This window comes from Cavia porcellus, unplaced genomic scaffold (assembly GCF_034190915.1).
Source record: "Cavia porcellus strain 051 isolate PalLab524CR breed Dunkin Hartley unplaced genomic scaffold, mCavPor4.1 scaffold_28, whole genome shotgun sequence".
Classification (NCBI taxonomy): Eukaryota; Metazoa; Chordata; class Mammalia; order Rodentia; family Caviidae; genus Cavia; species Cavia porcellus.
In genome coordinates this window covers 34,244,418-34,262,741 of record NW_026947511.1, presented here as the reverse complement: position 1 = coordinate 34,262,741, position 18,324 = coordinate 34,244,418, and the positions used below count along the sequence as shown (strand labels likewise).

Below are 18,324 nucleotides of genomic sequence, written 5' to 3'. Positions count from 1 at the left end.
GGGCTGATGTATACTCAACATGGAACACACAACTGTGTCTCCTACACTTATCCTGATGTAAAAGTGTGCATGTCTAATTGTGTGGGACTCCAGAAACAGACATTTTAAAGCCCAGAAGAAGTGAAAAGTTCCAGAAAAGTGATAAAGTTTTTGAGATTTGGGGTCTCCCTCAGCTATGCCCTAACACGGCCCACAAGCTGCTGTGCAGATGTGGTCTCTGAAAACTGGTTCAAGCACAGTTCTGAGAGGAATTGTGTATGAATCTGTGTGATCAGAGGGGCCTCTTTCCACTGATGTGAAACACTTGGGAGTCATGTGAGCTGAGGTCCTGGATGGTTCTTACTTGTTTGTTCTCGTTAATGAAGTCCCATTTGTCTGCTAGACACAATTGTAATTACCATGCTATTGAGTATAAATTATAGTCTCCTATGAGTTGTGATTTTTCCTTAATTGCTTGGAGAATGGTACATGACACTTACCAAAAATGGAGGGGGGAGGAGAGAAATACACACCTATCGTATTTGTCTGGAGTAGATAAAGGTTTTATTTAAAACAATATCTGTTTCAGTTGCATTACCAACTACTGATTGTTTTCCCAAACAGTAGATAAGCTTTATGATGATTGAAAAAGGAACCACTAAATGCGTCCCAGTGTTTACATACCAGTGATGGAAATAGGAGAAAAAGTAACTTCTTAACCGTGTACTTGTCTTCTATCCTAAACTTTTGGATTGAGCCCTGCTAGCCATTTCACGTGGATAGGCTTTATGTTTAAAAATGTATTTCAGTTCTAAGGGAGTCGTGTTTTCAAAATTGGAGTCAGTTGCTCCAACTTTCCAAATGATTTGCTGTTTATGCCTAGTTCACATTTTCAATTAATGTCTGAGAGATTGTGGGCTCAGTGGCCAGACTACTAGAAGACACATGGCTGCTCCATCAGTCTGATTGATGAGACCTATAGTCTGATTTTTTTAAAAAAAAGCAGCAACAACCTTTATCCTGTTAAGAGGAAAGCTTCAGAATGGAACCGATAACTTGCTGGGAAAATAGCTCAATGGCATAAGTGCCTGCCTGGAAAGTGCAAGATCCTAGGTTCGGTCCCCGGTACAAAAAAAACCAAATAAAAACAATTTTTCATCCATTCAAAAGAGAGTTCAAAAGTATCTATGGCATGTTGGGTTCTAAGGTTACTATTATGAAAAAGACAAAAGTAAATAGGATAGGATACAGTGATACCTCGGTTCATGAACTTAAGTCTTTGCATGAGTCTGGTTGAAAACTGAATTGGATGAGAACCAAATCAAATTCAGTGGTTAGGTCTCATGTTGACCTTATGGGGAAATTTGACTCAGTTTTCATTTCATTTGGTTTGTGACCAGAATCATAGCAAGAAATAAGTTCATGAACTGAGGCCTCACTGTAGTTTTCACACCTCTACTCAACTGTGGGTGCCTTACAGTAAATATGTATTTGTTTTGCATTGTGAGTAGGTAGACAGAGAATAACTCTCCATGTTGAATTAGTTTGAGATCAAAAGGGAAAGACAGAGCAGGTGTCTTTGAAGAAGGGACCACACCAGCCCTGTGCTGGCGGCTCTCACTGAGAGTTTTCCATTGAAATCAGCAAGGCCATTAAAAAAAAAAAAAAAAAAAAAAGCGGATAATTTGTATGTTCCTTGAGAGAATGTCTTCCCCTGCCAAGAAGATGTCTTTATTGGAATTCTGCTAGTGGATACATGGGCTTTTGGGTTTTTTTTGTTTGAAACTTTCTTGATTCTTCACATGACACATCTTGAAGTTTATCTTTGATAAAGCTGATGAATTAGACAAAGTCAGAGCCAGAGAACTGATGGAAAGAGGTAAACGGGGAGAGGGGGACATTTGGCAGGCATAAAAACAAAACACATTGAGCACTGGATATTCTCCTAAGGAGAGAGGAGATCTTAGGAGAGAATTTACACATTCCCATTGGAAAGCCAATGACAGCTTCTAAGGATAGTAAGGACTTTGTAGGAAACAGTTACTTCAGTCTAGAGCCCTTTTTCTTATTTTTAAGTAAAGAGAGATTAACACTTTAAATTCCAGATAGAAGACTTGATAGCTGAATTATCAGAAACAGTGATGTATTTCCTCAAAAAGTCTTTGAAACTCAATATCCTTACACAGGGCATGGTGGATGGCATGGATTGCTGGAGTTTGGTACCTGTGCTTCTTTACCAAGCCCTACCAAATTTGGAAGTAAATCCAGCAAAACGAGCACCTTTATTTTTCCAGATTTCATTCTTTTACTTCCCAAGGGACAGACTCATTCTTTTTAATTTCACCCCGAAGGCTATGCCTTATCATGATATCTCCAAATGGTGCCTCACACACACATGCAGATGGTTTAAACCCTCCTCACCCTGTCCACCGAGACCTTGAGGGCATGTTGGAATTGCACAGTCTGTGAGGCCATTTTGGGTGCTTTCAGATCCTTACACATCAGTTGTAACATTGAACAAACAGGTGTTAACTCCATGTGAAGCCAGAAACTAGTATGAATTACCGTCTCCAGTCTCCAGATACGGCACAGAGAGATAAAATTCTGTGTATGCTGCATTCAGGCAAAAGGTCTTTGCATGCCAGCAGGATACTGTCTAGTGATGTTATTAGAACCAAGGACAAAAGGGAGAACATAGACATGGCAAGGTGACAGTTAATTTTATAATTACTTTGCTCACTCTTCACAGCACACTTGGATTATGAACCTATCATGTTCCAATCACTCAGCACACAGGGCACACCTAATTCTCTAACAGATTCTAAACTGGTGACTATTGACCCCATTTTACTAATGAGGCAAGTGAGGCATCCCCTTGCCCAAAGCCAGCCCCTGTATTGGTGAGGCCTCACCCATGCTTAACCAGCATGTGTGGTGAATCTGAAGTGTGAATGTCAGTGAGCCCTGTATCAGCACCCAAAGTCTTTCCTTTCCATGCCACCAACTTGGCTACAAGAAACTTGAAGACGTCAATGAATTATCTTAACCTATACTCTCTAGAAGACACTCAAGTTTTCCTGTGGATCAATTCTTGATCACTGTAGATAAAGAACAGAGACAGTTAAAAAATGTCTTTCTGGTAGGAACCTCATTTATTTCAGTGACATGGTGGCTTCAGTCACTGGAGTACAATTAGTCAGGCATGCAAAATGGGAAACAGTCTGTGTGACATTCATGTTGTGTGTAGAAGTTACCAAGATGTTTCTCTTTTTGAATTCCAATGTTCACATGATGATAGGTTCTTTGTTTTTTTTTTATCTCAGAAACTTTCCTTTCTTTTTTATGTGACTACATGTCAAAATGTAGGCTTTCTAGCTTTTAGTATCTAGCCTTCTTAGGTCCTGAAAGTGTGTGGGATTTTTCATGGATTCCTGATGAATTATTCTGTAGTGTTTTACCCTGTAACTTCATCTTATTATGGGACAGGGTATTTTGATCAGGAGACCTGTGCTCCATTCCATGGAGCCAGCTAAAGAAATTCTCTGATAACTGTTGAAAATGAAATATATTTGGCTATTTTTTGTAAGAACAAAATTTTACAATAACAATAATAACAAACATGCATTGTGATTTTCTACGTTACCTCATTTCTCAGAAGGAAGATTGTTATTATCATTAACCTTCTCTCCCAGGGAAGAATAGTGACTTCTAAAGAAGCATAGCAACTTGCCTAAAGTGAGTCACCTCCTTAATGGCAGCACTGAAATTAGGAATCAATTCTGATTGATGTCAGGGCATATAGGAGCTGCCTTGCAGGGGAGAAGTTATGAAAATGTGCAAAATCCAGAACTCTGCCTTTCTAAAATGTTGCATTTAATTGATTTTGAAAAAGAAATCTATCTGAACTGCCTAAGCTCTCATCCTTTCCCCCAAATTGGAGTGCTTGTGGTACCGAGACACAAACATTGGCAGAGGGTAATTAGGAGGAGCCTGTGTATGGCCATTGCCCATTGTAAGCTGTGCTATTAGTGTGGACTGCTGCTTTCGGATTTGGAAGGAATCTCATTGTGACCTGTAGTTCTGGGCAGAACACTCAGATCTTCACAGACTCTTGCTGTTAGTGCTTTTCTTCTGTGAGGTCTTGTTACAGGTAATGGTGGGTGTTCTGGTAACCACAGACAATTATTTTTGCGGTAATGATCTGCTCAGAGTTCTTCAACAGAACAAAAGTTCACCTGGGTCCTTCCTGCGTTGCTGCTGCCGACGCCTTACTGTATTGGCCACAACACTTTTCTGGAATGGACTTAGCAGCATAAAAAGATTACATGTTAATTACCCCCCTCCACTGTGATTGTTTGGGGCAGCTGAGGACTTCCTTTAGACTGATTCCAAATATCCATTACCTTAGTCAGCAGCTCTTCAGATCAAAGAATACTTTTGTTGTCGATTGCTTCACTCAGAATGCCTAAATTCAGGACCTATCAAGTCCAAAGCTTCCTCTCAGTCTCTGGCTAAGACATTCCTGTATTCTGCTTTTGATCTGTAGAAATTAAACTTGTTTGTTTCACCAATTAATTAAATTAGGATACATTTATCTTTACTGTCAGTCCAAACACAACTTGGTCAACTAATCTATTTATACCACTTTTAAATAGGTCAGTGTATATTTAGGTTCATAGTTCCCTGTAGGGAAGACTTTTGGGGGGGTGTAATTTTTGTTTACTAAGTACAGTGTGCCTCACTTAGGACATGCATACTATTCAAACCCCTTTACATTTTTATAAACAGCAGAACCATTAAGCATATCCAACTACTTTCTTTCCCACTGTTTGGGTAGATCCAGTTCCTCCCCTGTGGACTATACATGGAATCTACTTCCATGCTCTTTTTGATGTTACAAACATGTTCAGTTTGCTTCTGCATGGGTATCTTGTACCATTCCCCACAGTAATAATGTGGTATGTATGTATATATATGTATATGTATGAATGTGTGTGTGTTTGTCTCTGAATACATATAGGGGTCCCATTAATGCTCTGTCATCCTAATAGAAAATTGGTATAGCAAGAGCTTCATTAGACCAATAATGTTTCAATGTTAACCATCACTAGTTGCTCAAATCGCAAAAGAGATACATTATGAGGAAGTTTATACCAAGGCAGATGCCCATGATGGCAGCTGCATGGCCCTATTAAGTAAATCAGCCCCTAAAACTAAGATTTATTTTCATTTCCTTAACTGAGAGTGTACCAACATGTGAATTAACCAGTGGAGGTTAATGGTGGCATTATCCAACTAAATGTGTGGGCCAGAGAATACTGAGCTTTAGAAGGAATCTTTGAGGAAAGCATTAGACTAGTGGGGCCCCTATAAAAACAACTGTATGGTGTTTTGCCTTCAAAATTTTATTCAGAGCACGACCTCACCCATGTGTCTTCTTTGTTTTTTGTTCACTGAGCAGTATATTAATTAATCCTGGAAACCATCTTAAGATCCAAGAAGGTACTTTAGGATTTTTCATCGCAAGTGATGCCAAAGAAGTTAAAAGGTAAGAGTTTGTTTTCATCTGCCTTTTTTTCTGGCCCAGCCATAGAGATAGGAATCTATTGCATGGGCATCTTCCAGATGTCCAGGGCTCTAACCCTACAACTTCTTACCTTATCTATGGGCATCAAATGGTGCAAAGGTTTAGGAAGAAGAGACTGCTTTTAAATGCTTCCACAGACTCCTTATCACATAGTTCCTTACATTTGAATCAGAATAATAAAAGTTTGCCATGACAAAGCCTTATAACCTTCTTTATCTTACAAGGGAGGTGACTGGGGCCCAGAGAGCTGCAGTAACTGTTTGAGCCCATCCTTACTCTTTCTGATCCAGACCAATATAACAGGGCACTGCTTGCCTACAGGTCTCAAAATTATCTGGACAAACATCCTTGACAATGATCAGTTTTCAATTCTAACTGCCCAAGGAAATTTCCAATGGTTTGGCTTAATTTCAGATGAATATTAAATTTGCCACATTTTATGTGTGACCTTCTGGGTAAGTGAGTGAAATCCTCAGCTTCATTATGAAGTCTCTGTAGAATTCCTGGTCCCAGTATTTCTTGACATTTTTCTTAGTATCTTTCTACCCATTTAAGAAACTTAGGGAATTAGAGGGCTTTTGCACAACAGCATGAAACATCACTGTGTTTGATTCTATTCTAGCAACTTGGAAAAATTTACTAGTAGAAAATATGATATCAATGGCCCAACAGGTCACCTGGGTCCACAATGATTTTACATGAACTAGTTAAGTAAATTATTATTTGCAAAGTTTTATAGTTGTTTGTGGAGGCTTATTGTCTTCAATGAATGGTTCCTACTCAAATCTAGCCTTGTGTGAGGTATGCTGCAGTCTGTATTGCTACTCCTCAAGATAGCCCTGGAAAATAAAATCTTGCGAAACACTCAGAACTTTGAGTGTTCAAGACCATGGGGCAGTTAAACAAGTGGTGGATCCTAGATTGGAGCTTGTCTTTCCTTTTCTAAATCCCCATCTCTCTCTACCAAATGTGATAATGTTAACAGCTTTTTAGAAGGTTTCCTTTTTGCTGGCACTCTATTGGGTACTAACTAGCTTCTCTGTATTTAGGAACTGACTCAAACCTATGAAAGAGGTAGCTTTAGGCTTTTCTACTTACATATGAGGACACTGAGGCACAGATTGCTTGCCCAAAGTCACAGTGATAGAAACAAAGCCAAAACTGAAATTCAAGTGGTCAGGCTCCAGAGGCTGCACTTTTTCAAATCTATGCCCAGGGTTGAGCTTGACATACTGCGTATAGAACGATGATACTCAATAGTGTGTGTTTCTGGCTTCTCATGAACTGTAGCAAAGAAGCCATACTAGTTACAAGAAAAAGATCATATAGGGTGGAGGTGCATAACATTTCTTTAAATAACTTACATTTAATTCTGCAAATTGGGGAAGGAATAGCATTATTCTGTTGTGAGGAAGAAATAGTTCCCTTTCCTGTTGAGGGCATCTTGCTGTTGTTCAGCAGTATTTGAAAAATGAAGTTTATGTAAGAAGGGAAAGGGAGGTGAATGGGACTGACCCATTCCCTGGGTCATCTGGAAAAAATGCTGTCTCCTGGTCCAGATGTGGGACAGGAAAGTTGGAAGCAGCATCTCACATCAGGCCCGAGAGGCTGGGAGCTCAGTGGCCCCATGCAGGGCATGCACCTCCCAGATAGCAGCCCCCACATGAGGCTCCCATTTGTGTAATTCCATTTCCTGTTGCACTGCTCACTAATGAATGTCAAAAATACCAGGCAGTCCAGAAAACAAATTACCTCTGATATTAGGGAGTGCAGTCTGTCTCATTTCAGTGCTTTGTGGTATTCACAAATACATGCTGACACAATCAGCTACAACACCAGCCTGTAATTTTCAGTGGTGTGTGATGTGTCAGAGCAAATGCTGTCAGTTAGGGGATTTCAGATAGGTGAAGACTACAGAAAACCACAGAAAGGACATATGAGATTTGAATGAAGGGAAACAAGTTTTGTAGAAATGGAAAAGTAGAGGATGATGATCTAGTATTTAGTTTACACCCTCCAATGCCAAAAATAAAATAAAATAAAATAAAATAAAAAAAGAAAGAAAGAAAGAAAAGAACAAAAGAGTTGTAGCTCATAGAAACTTTCAGATGCCAGGCCTTTAGAGAAGTGAAACCATCCACTTTTAGTCTTCAAAAGGTCATTTTGGGATGGGAATTTGGGCACTCATCCTTTAATTTTGGCACTAAATATTTTCTTCTAAAATAACCTTGGAGCATAGTCTAATGGCTTTATTGGCTCTATTTGATTTGCAGATATGATTCTCTTTTGAAATCACAATTTAAAAAAATAAATTGGTTGTCAAGTTACAATGAGTCATCTGCTTTTATATAAAAAGCCTTATTACTGGTTTCTCCTCAAAAATTGGCAGACCCAATACTGGGAAGCATTTTCATATTCTCTCATCCATTCATCAAAAATCAGTTAATGTTTAGTAGGCTGTATACCCAGTGTCAGGAAAACAATAGAGAGAAATCCTTGCTCTCCCGAGGCTCAGGTTCTAGGGAAGAGAGAATTACAGGTTTTTAAAATTTATGATGAAAGAATGAACACAACTGAGTCCCTGATTGGAGCTGACATTTAAAGAAATGGGAGAAGGGCTACTCAGGTAGAAAGAACACCAGATCTGGATATAAAAGGCCCGGGACCAGCCAACCTCCATCAAGGGGATGACCTTAGATAGAACCTGACAACCTCCTTAATTTATAGATAGGGACATTGAGTCCCAGAGAGTTGGCTACAAGATCTCCACAATCTCTTTCAGACTCAAGAACATTAACATTGGCTCCCAACCCATGTCAGTCATAAATGCGATGCTTGTGAAAGGCATAAAATGGAACTAGGATCAAGCAAGTGATCAAGTGTTGATTTCTGTAGCCCAAATCAAGGAAAGTCCATGTTTATCTCTGGCATGTGAAGTGTTGGAAATACTAGAGGCACTAAGTCAGAGATTTTGTTTGTTTCTGGATCTAAAAGGTTGTAAGGTTATCACAATGAATTTTATTGCCCACCAGTAGAGATCCGTCTTTAAGTATGATGGGGTTGCATCCCAGTAAACTCATATAAATTGGAAATATTGTAACTCAACCTTACATTGAACACCGTAACTTACTGAACATAGTTGGTGAGCCTAGGCTATCTTACCTGTGCTCACAACACTTACGTCAGTTTATATTTGGACAAGATCATTTCACACAAATCCTATTTATTTATTTTTTTTAGAGTTGAATATCTCAAATACTTTATGAATGTTGTACTAGAAGTAAACAAGGAATTGTTCCTATGGGTATGCTTTTGCAGGATCCTAAATGGATACCATCACTGAGATTTTCAGCACTGCCTCAATGATCTTATTTTGTCTCATCCCAAGTTTCTTTGACACGGCCCATGTGTTCTGTCATCCCAGTTGAAACTGAGTTATTTTAGGGGGATTTTCTTGTTGATTGTTTCTTCTGGGGCTCTTCTACTCACCCCATCTCTCTGCCTATCCCATTCCGACGGTCATGCTCTGCCGTGAGAAGCAAGCCGTACATGTTCTCAGGGCTGGAGATCATGGCCCCAGGTCTTGCTAGTCCTAGAGAAGGTCCGACAGAGGGACCATGGGCTCATTGCTTTAATGATCCCTCTCCACTCTCCTCCTCAGCTGCTCTCACTTTGGCTAACAAGGAGAGGTGCCTCCAAGGCACAGGTTAATATTTGCACTTGACTGAGAACTATCCCATTTTAAAAATATTTATTTCACTAGGTTGTTGGGCTTTTAGAGTTATAACTGCCTTTCTCTTCCCAAAAGCTCAGGGCTAAGTCTCTGTGGTCCCAGACACAGGCACCCAGCACTGTTCTCAGCAACAAAGACCAGTGAGCAGACTCAGTATGTCACACTGGCAACCTTTCTCCCTGTTTTTTTTTTTTTTTTTTCCAAATGAGAGTTTATGAAAAGAAGCACTAACCAAATCACACAATCTTGTGTTTGAAATAAATGGTCTTGCAACAAACATTTCCGTCTGCAAACGTCTAAACTTTTCAGAAGATGAAAGGAAATTAGTGCTGGCATGTTTCATTAATTTGGCACCACTGCGGAGGAAATGTGGTACTCATTTCATATGGGTGGATTATGAAACGTGTCAGTTTTTCCATTCTCTTTCTCCAGGGCATATTTTTACTGCAAAGCCTGTCATGATGACATCACAGATCCCAAGAGAATTAAAAAATGTGGCTGCAAACGGCGTAAGTAGTGTTTCTTTCCCCCCTCCCTTCCCACTCTCCTTCTTAATCCCCAGATTCCTTTTCCTTCCCCTCTTCCTATTAGAGAAACATTAAACAACAAGAGCTTTCTTGAATATGTTTATGTTTCATCCAGCAGTTTGCAGAGACATAAAATAAATATCACTCTGTCTTTGTTAGAGCAGAGGGTGGAAAATCATCACCATCAGCACCTAAGAGAAAACCTGGGACCTGATCTCCTTCTTCATGTGTGCAGTCTGATATAACCAGGCACAATGTACCAAAAAAAAAAAAAAAAAAAAAAAAAAAAAGGACATCTAATGCCCTAGAGGAGGGAATGATTTTTTATAGTGATTTCCATTTCCAGTGGACAGGTCACTAAGTATGAAGGTGGTTGTGATAGGGCTAAGAGGAAAACTGAATCTGGGGACCCAGTCTCCAAAATGGCATTGAACCTCTTTTCATCTGGGATTCCCATAACCTTTAGTACCAAAAGTTAGAATTTTTAATTGTGACCCCCTCAGACCACTCCAAGAAAAGAACATGGCCCTTGCCAAGGACTTCAGCCATGATTGCCCCAAAGACCAACCTCAGGCACATTTCTCTCTAGGGTGGATTGGATTGAGTTCATTAATTTCTTGAATGTTCACGCTCAAGCCTCTTTTAAACCATCATGCCCATTGGCCTCAGTGGAGCATCAGGAACGCTGGCACCAGGACTTAAGGTGGTCTTTGTCTTGGGAAAGCCATACCTTTTGCAGAGATTATGCCTCATAGAGATGGTTCTTGACTGCAGATTAAACAAAAATAGTGACTCCTTCTTTTTTATGATTATTTGATGTTTCAGAAGTTCCTTGTGATGGTGGATTTGACCTTCATCATAACCCTGGTAACTGGCAGGAGGTAGCATGAATTCTATTTTCCAAAAAGAGACTATGAAATTTCCAAGTTAGTGAGAAGATGAGATGGCCAAGGGTCACACAGTCCACATCCGGGAGTTCAGGTTCCCAAAGATCCCTGAGAGCCCTCATCTTTTTGCAGGAGGGAAGGGAAAAGTGGGTGAGTTTGGGTCTGATGAGTAGGAACACAGTTATGAAAAACTGCCCATAAAATGCTGTTCACAGGGAGAAACGAGACAGAACACCACTGCCAACATATGCCAGCTAAAGCAAGGACCTCTGTCACTGCATGCTAATGGGGCATGTGCAAAACCAGTAAGCTATAAAGATAGCACTGCCAGAGCCTGAAGAGGTTACTCAGTCTCTTGGGCAAGTACCCGTGAGAAACTAAAGAAGTTTCTGTAGAAATCTCTCTGGCTGGTCCCCACACCCACCTGGGCTTTCTGTTTTGCCCTCTCCTTCTCCATGGATTTAACATACATGGTCCCTTCCCTAACTCTGTCACCTTTTCAAAATGAGTATTAAGTGTCTTAGAACAAGAACCTGGCTTCCTAGGATCTTGAAATCCCCCAATTCTGGCAACTCATTCCACAGTTCATCTATGCAAACCCTTCAGCTCACAATACCCTCAACCCAGCCTTGCTCAGTTGGCTGTGGACCATGTACCTCCAGGTCATTTCCATTACAAGGAACAGGACATCCAGATGGTAAAGGTAAGCAGTAAGCGAGGGAGTAACAGATACAAGAGAGTGAAGGTTTTCAGAAGGAAGCTCTTATAGTGACGACGTTGAAAGATAGGAGTATTGAGGCCAGCAATCAATGAAAGGATATTTGCCAGAGCGCCTCTTTCCCATTGGGACATCAATAAACTGGCACAAGGAGTTTACTAATTCATGTAGTTTTGGAGGGCCCTTTCTTTGCAAGGTGCCATTCATGGTACCAGGGGTGGAGAGGCGAGTGACATTCTAGTGAATGAAGCTAAATGCCATTTTGTAAACAATAGAAAACATTCAGAGAAGCGAAGCTTGGGAGAGCAGGAAGGGCTCCACTGGAGAGTGATGCTGAAGGCAGGACCCAATGTAAGTAGGGAGAAGAGCAAAAGAAAAACCAAAGACAGGATTCAGTTAGTCCTTGGAGAAAGGGCAAGAGGGGTTGATGACATCAAAGAGTGACATGCGATGAGATCAAAGAGGGTGGTGCTAAGAAGCTAATGTTTGGTGCTACATAGGAAGCCAGGGAAATGACATCATCCATTCTCCTTGGTATTTGCATAGAGAACGGACTCAAGAACGGAGAGCGGTATCTCTCAGTCTCACTTTAAACTAGGATGTCCCTCGTGAGACACCATAGTGGATCCCATTGGACTATTTTTAAAGCCCTTATAAGCAAGATTTTGTCCTTCTGGGTATATTTCCCATCTGGATTCTGGACAAACAAACACCAGTGATCTTTAGCTTCACCCCAAAAGAAGAGACACATCATTCTTTAAAATAATTTTTATTCTCTTCATTGTCCTTAAAATTGGTTGAGCCAGTGAAGTATTTGATTTTCCATCATGCCCAGCTGAGCTGCTGCAAAAGGACGGCTTTGACCAGGTCACTCCACTGTGACAAAGCCCTCAGCTGTGAGGTTAGTGTCTGATAACAATTAGAACTGTGCAGATGTCATGCTTCCTAATTAAAAAGCCATAACCCAGAGGGTAGGATGCAGGTATGCAGGGTACTGGGGCAGGCAGAGTAGAATCAAATATTGAGCATAAACTTCCCCATACAGGCAACGTGAAGGAGGAAATGGGAGAAGATACGTTTTGGTTACAAAGCTTTCCTTAGATAAAGCCGGGATTGTTCCCATGATTGCCTGGTTTCCTGTCCAAGTTACAGAAGCTGGTTGACCCTCTTAGGCTTTTGGCTAATACCTAGTCCAGGTATTGATAGTTCACCCTCGGATGGTATATTTCCATAAGCGCAGAACTCATGATAGTCCTGGGCTTTATCTACAGATTCCTAACCCTTCCCTTTTCAACCCTGCCCTTTCCTCCCCATTCCCTTTCATTCATTAACTTTCAACATCTGGTGTCGTATTCTCCAGAGAAATGTGGAGTGTGAACATTCCATGTCTGGAAATTCTGTGGTAGTACAGTTTAACTTTTGCATTTCTTTCCATTTCTTCATAGCACTCCATCAAGGAAGCGAGTTCAGTTCAGCTGTCTGGCCTCAGAGTCTCAAGCTCTCAGAGTCCACCATTTATCCATTTCCTTTTTCTGTGTAACAAAGCTGATCTAATGATTTACATTTTCCCTCCCAGCCTCTGAAAGTTTGCCAAGGGGTGGACTCCTAAGGGACAAGTCATGTCTAGATTGATGTGTTTGAAGAAATTTCCTTTGACTTCTAATCATTGACATATCTTTGATTTATTTTTTTTCTCTTTGCTGCCTTGGAATACGGCCCCTACTCTATTTTAACTGCACACTGGTAGTGATCTATTGTGAGTAAAACGGGTTCCAACAGCCCAGAGTCTAGTTCCCCTGTCTTTCTCTAGATGAGATACTTCTTTTATTTTCTGTACAGTTGTTTATTTTCCTTTTGGTATTCATGTTGCATGTAGCAGTGACAATCATGCCCCAACTCGCTCATGCCCGACACAGTCTGCAGAGTAGCCTGGACCTGGAGAGGACTGAAGCTCATTCTCCGCGCATCTCCCCACACCCAGCCTCCAGCCAGCTTCTGACCCTTGTCTTATTTTTCCATTTGAAAATAAGACCTTGACAAAAGTGTGTTTCTCTTGAAGGCCTTATCTCAGGACTTTTAAGGGACACTGATTAGGCTGGGGTAATTACCACTATAACTCTAGATGTCTTATCCATTGGGGATCATTGTCATGCTTGCCTTTGATAAATTATTCGTCTGCTATAGAGCTTAAATTCCTACCCCAAAGGGAACACGCAGGGTACATATGTAGTCATTATATATATACACACATATATATGTATATATATATTGCTGCATATGATATCACATGCAGCAGTACTTTATATGTAAAAATTATGTTTTTTCTATATAAGCATAGAGACAACCCATAGAAAAAGGATGTACTTATTATAGTATATGTGCCTTTCTATACAAGAAGGTGCGTGCTAGAGAATCCATTGCATACCACCTTTGGGGCTATAGGCATCCAAACTGCCTTACTGCCCACAAATATTTCCACAGTGGTAATTATTTCCTATGAAGTCTATGAAGTTCCTTTGTTTTAAAATAAAACTTCCCCAATTCATCTACGAGTGTAGTCAGACAACTCGGAAGACCCATTTCCTTGTTTGAGGAAGAAAAGATGGCTAAGGAGAAAGCTTCATCTCACTGATGAGCTGTGTAGGAGTCTGAACAAGTCGGGGCCTCTGACTCCCTTAAAGCATAGAAACCCCTTCATCAAGCAGCAGGAGCCCTCGGGGAGGAACTCGTAAGGCCAGTATTTCCGTGTTTGACTTACAGCAGTGTGGCGCTGGCGCTCAGGGCATAAGCCACCAACATTGCTGCTGTATTCGTAAACATGAGGATCCCACCGAAATCAAAAGGAGATGGTTCGGTACTCAGCGGCCTCAGATTTTTTTGAAGCAGAAGAAGCAAGTTGATCATCTGATTTTTGGCTAGTCTTTAGTGTTTGGAGCCAACGAAACGATCCTTGTGAAAAATGAATAAGGATAGGGCTGTAGCTCAGTGTAGTGGAGCTGGGTTCATTCAACAAACTAATGTACCATGATGATCACCTAAGCAATCGCCTTCTTCAATTCAATGCATGATTCTGCCAATATTGAGTCTGTGGCCTCCTTCACCTGTAGATTGCTTTTCAGGATGTTGAGGACATGAGATACTTTCATGCATAGAGACCTTCCATCCTCTGTCTAGCACTCTTGGAATTGGAAGAAAATGTGATGTCAGTCAATGAATAACTGTAGTGCCAAACTCTCCTACCTTTTCCAGCTACAGTATGACTACAATATGCTCTGTGCTGATGACATGTACTAGCTTTGTCTTTTCACTCTCTCCATTCTTGGAAAACCACTTGGAGGACCTTTCCAATTCCTCCAGAAGGTAATGAGAGGAATTTTGGTAAGTGAAGACATCATTCCTCAATGATAACCCCTGAAAGAATGTTCTGTGATGCCCAGTGCCACGACAAACAGTACACCTCAAACTTAAAGCCTCTGTGGACTTTTCTTCCATGGATACTTTTGTTTATAATTTTAAGTGCTGCCAAGCACTTGAAGGATTCATGCTTGGAAATACCACTGCCTTAATTGGACTGATTTTAAAAATGAGCTTAGGGTCTGAAAAAATATCTATTCGTTGAATGGCAGATTAGTTTTTCTTTCACACCAGTCTTCCTTTGAATCTGCTCCATTTGAAACCTAAAGTATCACACCTTCCCAGCAGTTGAAAAACTCCACCTGAGCCTCTCTGTCCAGGGATGCTTTTCCAATCCCCTTCCAATCCACCCTGGAAATTCAGATCCTGCAATTGCAAATTGGCTGGCAATTTGGTTGCTGAAGCAGGAGGCAGATGGTGCTGAGGACAGGAGGCAATCCAACTCTCCCTTCCATTCCAGGCATGGCTTGGAAGGGGTAACTAGCAGAGAATCCTGGTTTGACAGCCCATTGTTGGTCTGTCTCAGGCAAACAGCAGTTAACTCGGCTACATCTGCAGCATGCTTTGATTTTCATGATTATGACCTTTGAAAAGAAGAAAAGTTGTCCAAGCCCATGTCTGAGAAATTTTTCCATTTTAAAAACTCAAGAGTAAACACACAGCTTTGATGCTGTCCATTAGGAGAATGTTTCTATTTTGTCTCTATAAATACTACTAGGAAGTCATATTGAAAATAGAGGGTGACTATCCACTTTATTGGGATGAAGAAAAGCATATAAAATCTGTCTCTCAATTTATGAATCTGCTCTAACAGAGTTCTTTGGAGGAAGGTGAGACCCAGGATCTAATTCTTGGCAACCACATAACATTTTTGAATCTATGGCACAGGTCCAAAAACAAGAGCCTTATGATGTGGACCGAAGAGAAAACGGAGTCTCTGGAGGCTTATATTTCTGCTTTCCCTGAGTTAAGTTGGCCTAGGGGACCAATTAATTTTGAGCATAAAGTTTCAAGAGCCCTAAGATGGAATGACAAGTAGCTTCAGTATTTACACCTGCCAGAGACACACTCTTGTCGAACCCTTTCTCAGGAAGCTGCAGCAGGGCCTTGTGGGGTCCCAGTCCGCTGAGCTAGAGAGCCAGTGAACGTGCTTGCAAGTTGTCCCTTTTGAGCATCCTAGGATCATCTCCCAGACCGCTTATCCCTTTGTCTCCATTGCCCTTGAGCATCTGGCGTGGATCAGAGCAGCCACTGAATTGAAATGACACAGAAAACATTTCAATTCTTAGAGACAGCAGGGCCCTCTTTCTTTCCTGCTCCTTTCAAAGAAAGGAGAGCGAAGTCCAGGTTAACTTCTCTGTTAACCAGCTGCTCTTCCACACCGATCCACTAGATGTCCTCATAGTTCCACTTGGATTGCCATTGAGCTCCCTGGGAAAACTGCCTCAGGATGGGATTCGGGAAGAGAGCAAGGCTGAGAAAGAATCTCAACACACACCAAAGGAGGGAAGCAACTTTGTGCAGCCAGGAAGTAGATAAGAAACTTGACTTCTGTTTTAAATGTATATTTCCAAACTCCTCTTTGAATTTTAGGCTGTGAATCTATGGCTTTTTGATATTTGAAAGTAACCTGCTAGCCCAAATTGGCTCTAGAATAGGGAACAATCACTGATAGATGAAAATAAAATACTGTTGGTTCTTAATACGATTGACAACTGCAAAACCAAAACTGTTTCTGCAAAACAGAAACAGTTGAGAAAAATGATGGGGAGGTAATTTTCAAATTAGGACAGCTACGCTGTGATATTGATATACATTTATTTTACAACCTGGGAGTGTAACGTTGTATAAGGAGAGTCCATATCTTCTGAAACATCCACTATCAGTAAGACAGATCCTCATCAGTTTTAGTTAAAAAGCTTGTTCCTAATATGAACAACAGCCTGGAGGAAATCTCTTCCTGGCTGGTACATACAGCCTTTTGAGCTTACCAGATTGCTTCACAAAATGCAAGGTCAGAATGAGCCCTACCTTGTAAGAAAGTGGATCCAGTCTATACAGGTGAAGACACATGGCAGGAGCTCAATGAAAATGGACTATTCCAGAAGTAGAGAAAAGGAGCCACTCTCTCAGTTGGTGGCCCTGGGTCTAGAGACATTGTGATTCCTGAAGGTTTGTCAACATGTGGGGTTCAATCATTTTTAACCGTTTCTGTCTTGTCTTTGAGCCTCTTGTTAATCCTTCTTGCTGGGTTTTATTTTTTTGTGGTGGTGCTTGTTTGTTTTTTGAGATTTCTATTTTGCATTTGGTGTGAGTGTTAAAAAAAACAACTGGGAAGAAATGACGTGTAATAGCATGTTTTCTCTTTTATGCATATGCTGCTTTGGAATGAGACTGATTATAATTAACAGTTAATCTTCTTATAGCAAATAGTTTTTTGCTGCTTTGATTACCAGTTTCAGCCCGTTCCTGCATGCTAACAATATGAAATTTTACAACAGTGCATGGTCTTCAGAACAACTGACAATGACAATTGCAAACAGTCCCTGAGAGCCACTGGTTTGATGTTATTATACCTCCTGAGCTGTTATGAAGTAGGAGGTTTAAATCACCCATTATGAGGGGTTACCTCTGACAAAATAGTTTCTAAAGTTACTCCATCTCCATTATCTCATCCCTTGTTCTTAAAAATGGCATATATATATATATATATATATATATATATATATATACTTTCTATCCCCATAAATGTGTCAGCCTCTATTATTGTACATGAACCCAAAGTGGAAATCTGGAAATGAAAACCAGGGACTGTTGCTAATGAGAAGCAAAGTGTTTCTGAGTTTGAGGGGCTTCTCTTCTACTACAGCATTTGATTAAAATTTTCTTTTCATAACAATTTATCTACAGTGAACCAACAACCAAAACCATCCTCGGTTTTTCTCTTCTGGGTAAATAACAAATCCATATTTCCATTGAAAGAACTAAGAAAGAAAAAGCAAGACATTGGATCTCCAAGTCATATACCAGATCCGGATGCATTTCAAATGAATTTCTTTTCATGTCTTCAGCTGAAGACTCCCCACCCCCTTTCTTGACTTCAGCCAGCGCTGTTTTGTGGGGACATATGGGCAATCATGCCATTGCCTTTTAAATTTCTTTGACTCAAATGCTATAGTGGAACTTTTTTTTTTTAAATGCTAAGCTCAAGGGAATGATATACTGTGCACTGAACAGGGCTGGGGCTGCATGATCATCTGAACAACAGACTAGCCATGCTGCTAAAAGAACATGTCACTGGAACTGTGAGCCAAGTTTACAGGGATGGCAATGCTGCTGAAGAGATCTCTCATTCATCTCCCCCAGTGCCTGTTCTTCACAATCATAACGTTCCCCTTGTTTGACAAATATACTATATGGCAAGTCATAAAGGTCTTAGAACAGGACTTGACCCATTTGAGAGATTTCAACCCCTTTCC

General features: G+C 40.6%; 1 protein-coding gene across 30 annotated transcripts in view; it reads left to right on the top strand.

Annotated features, from left to right (window-relative positions):
* Nucleotides 1-18,324, top strand: part of Kcnma1 (potassium calcium-activated channel subfamily M alpha 1) — a 736,611-nt gene that overhangs the window by 589,878 nt on the left and 128,409 nt on the right. For 29 of the 30 annotated variants that reach the window (XM_063238715.1, XM_063238714.1, XM_063238712.1 and 26 more), the window contains 2 exons: nt 5,441-5,527; nt 9,732-9,808. In XM_063238715.1, the coding sequence (XP_063094785.1) occupies nt 5,441-5,527; nt 9,732-9,808 (164 nt within the window). Of the gene's footprint in view, nt 1-5,440; nt 5,528-9,731; nt 9,809-13,178; nt 17,566-18,324 lie in introns of those variants that run through there. The other variant, XM_063238738.1, reaches the window with a different exon arrangement.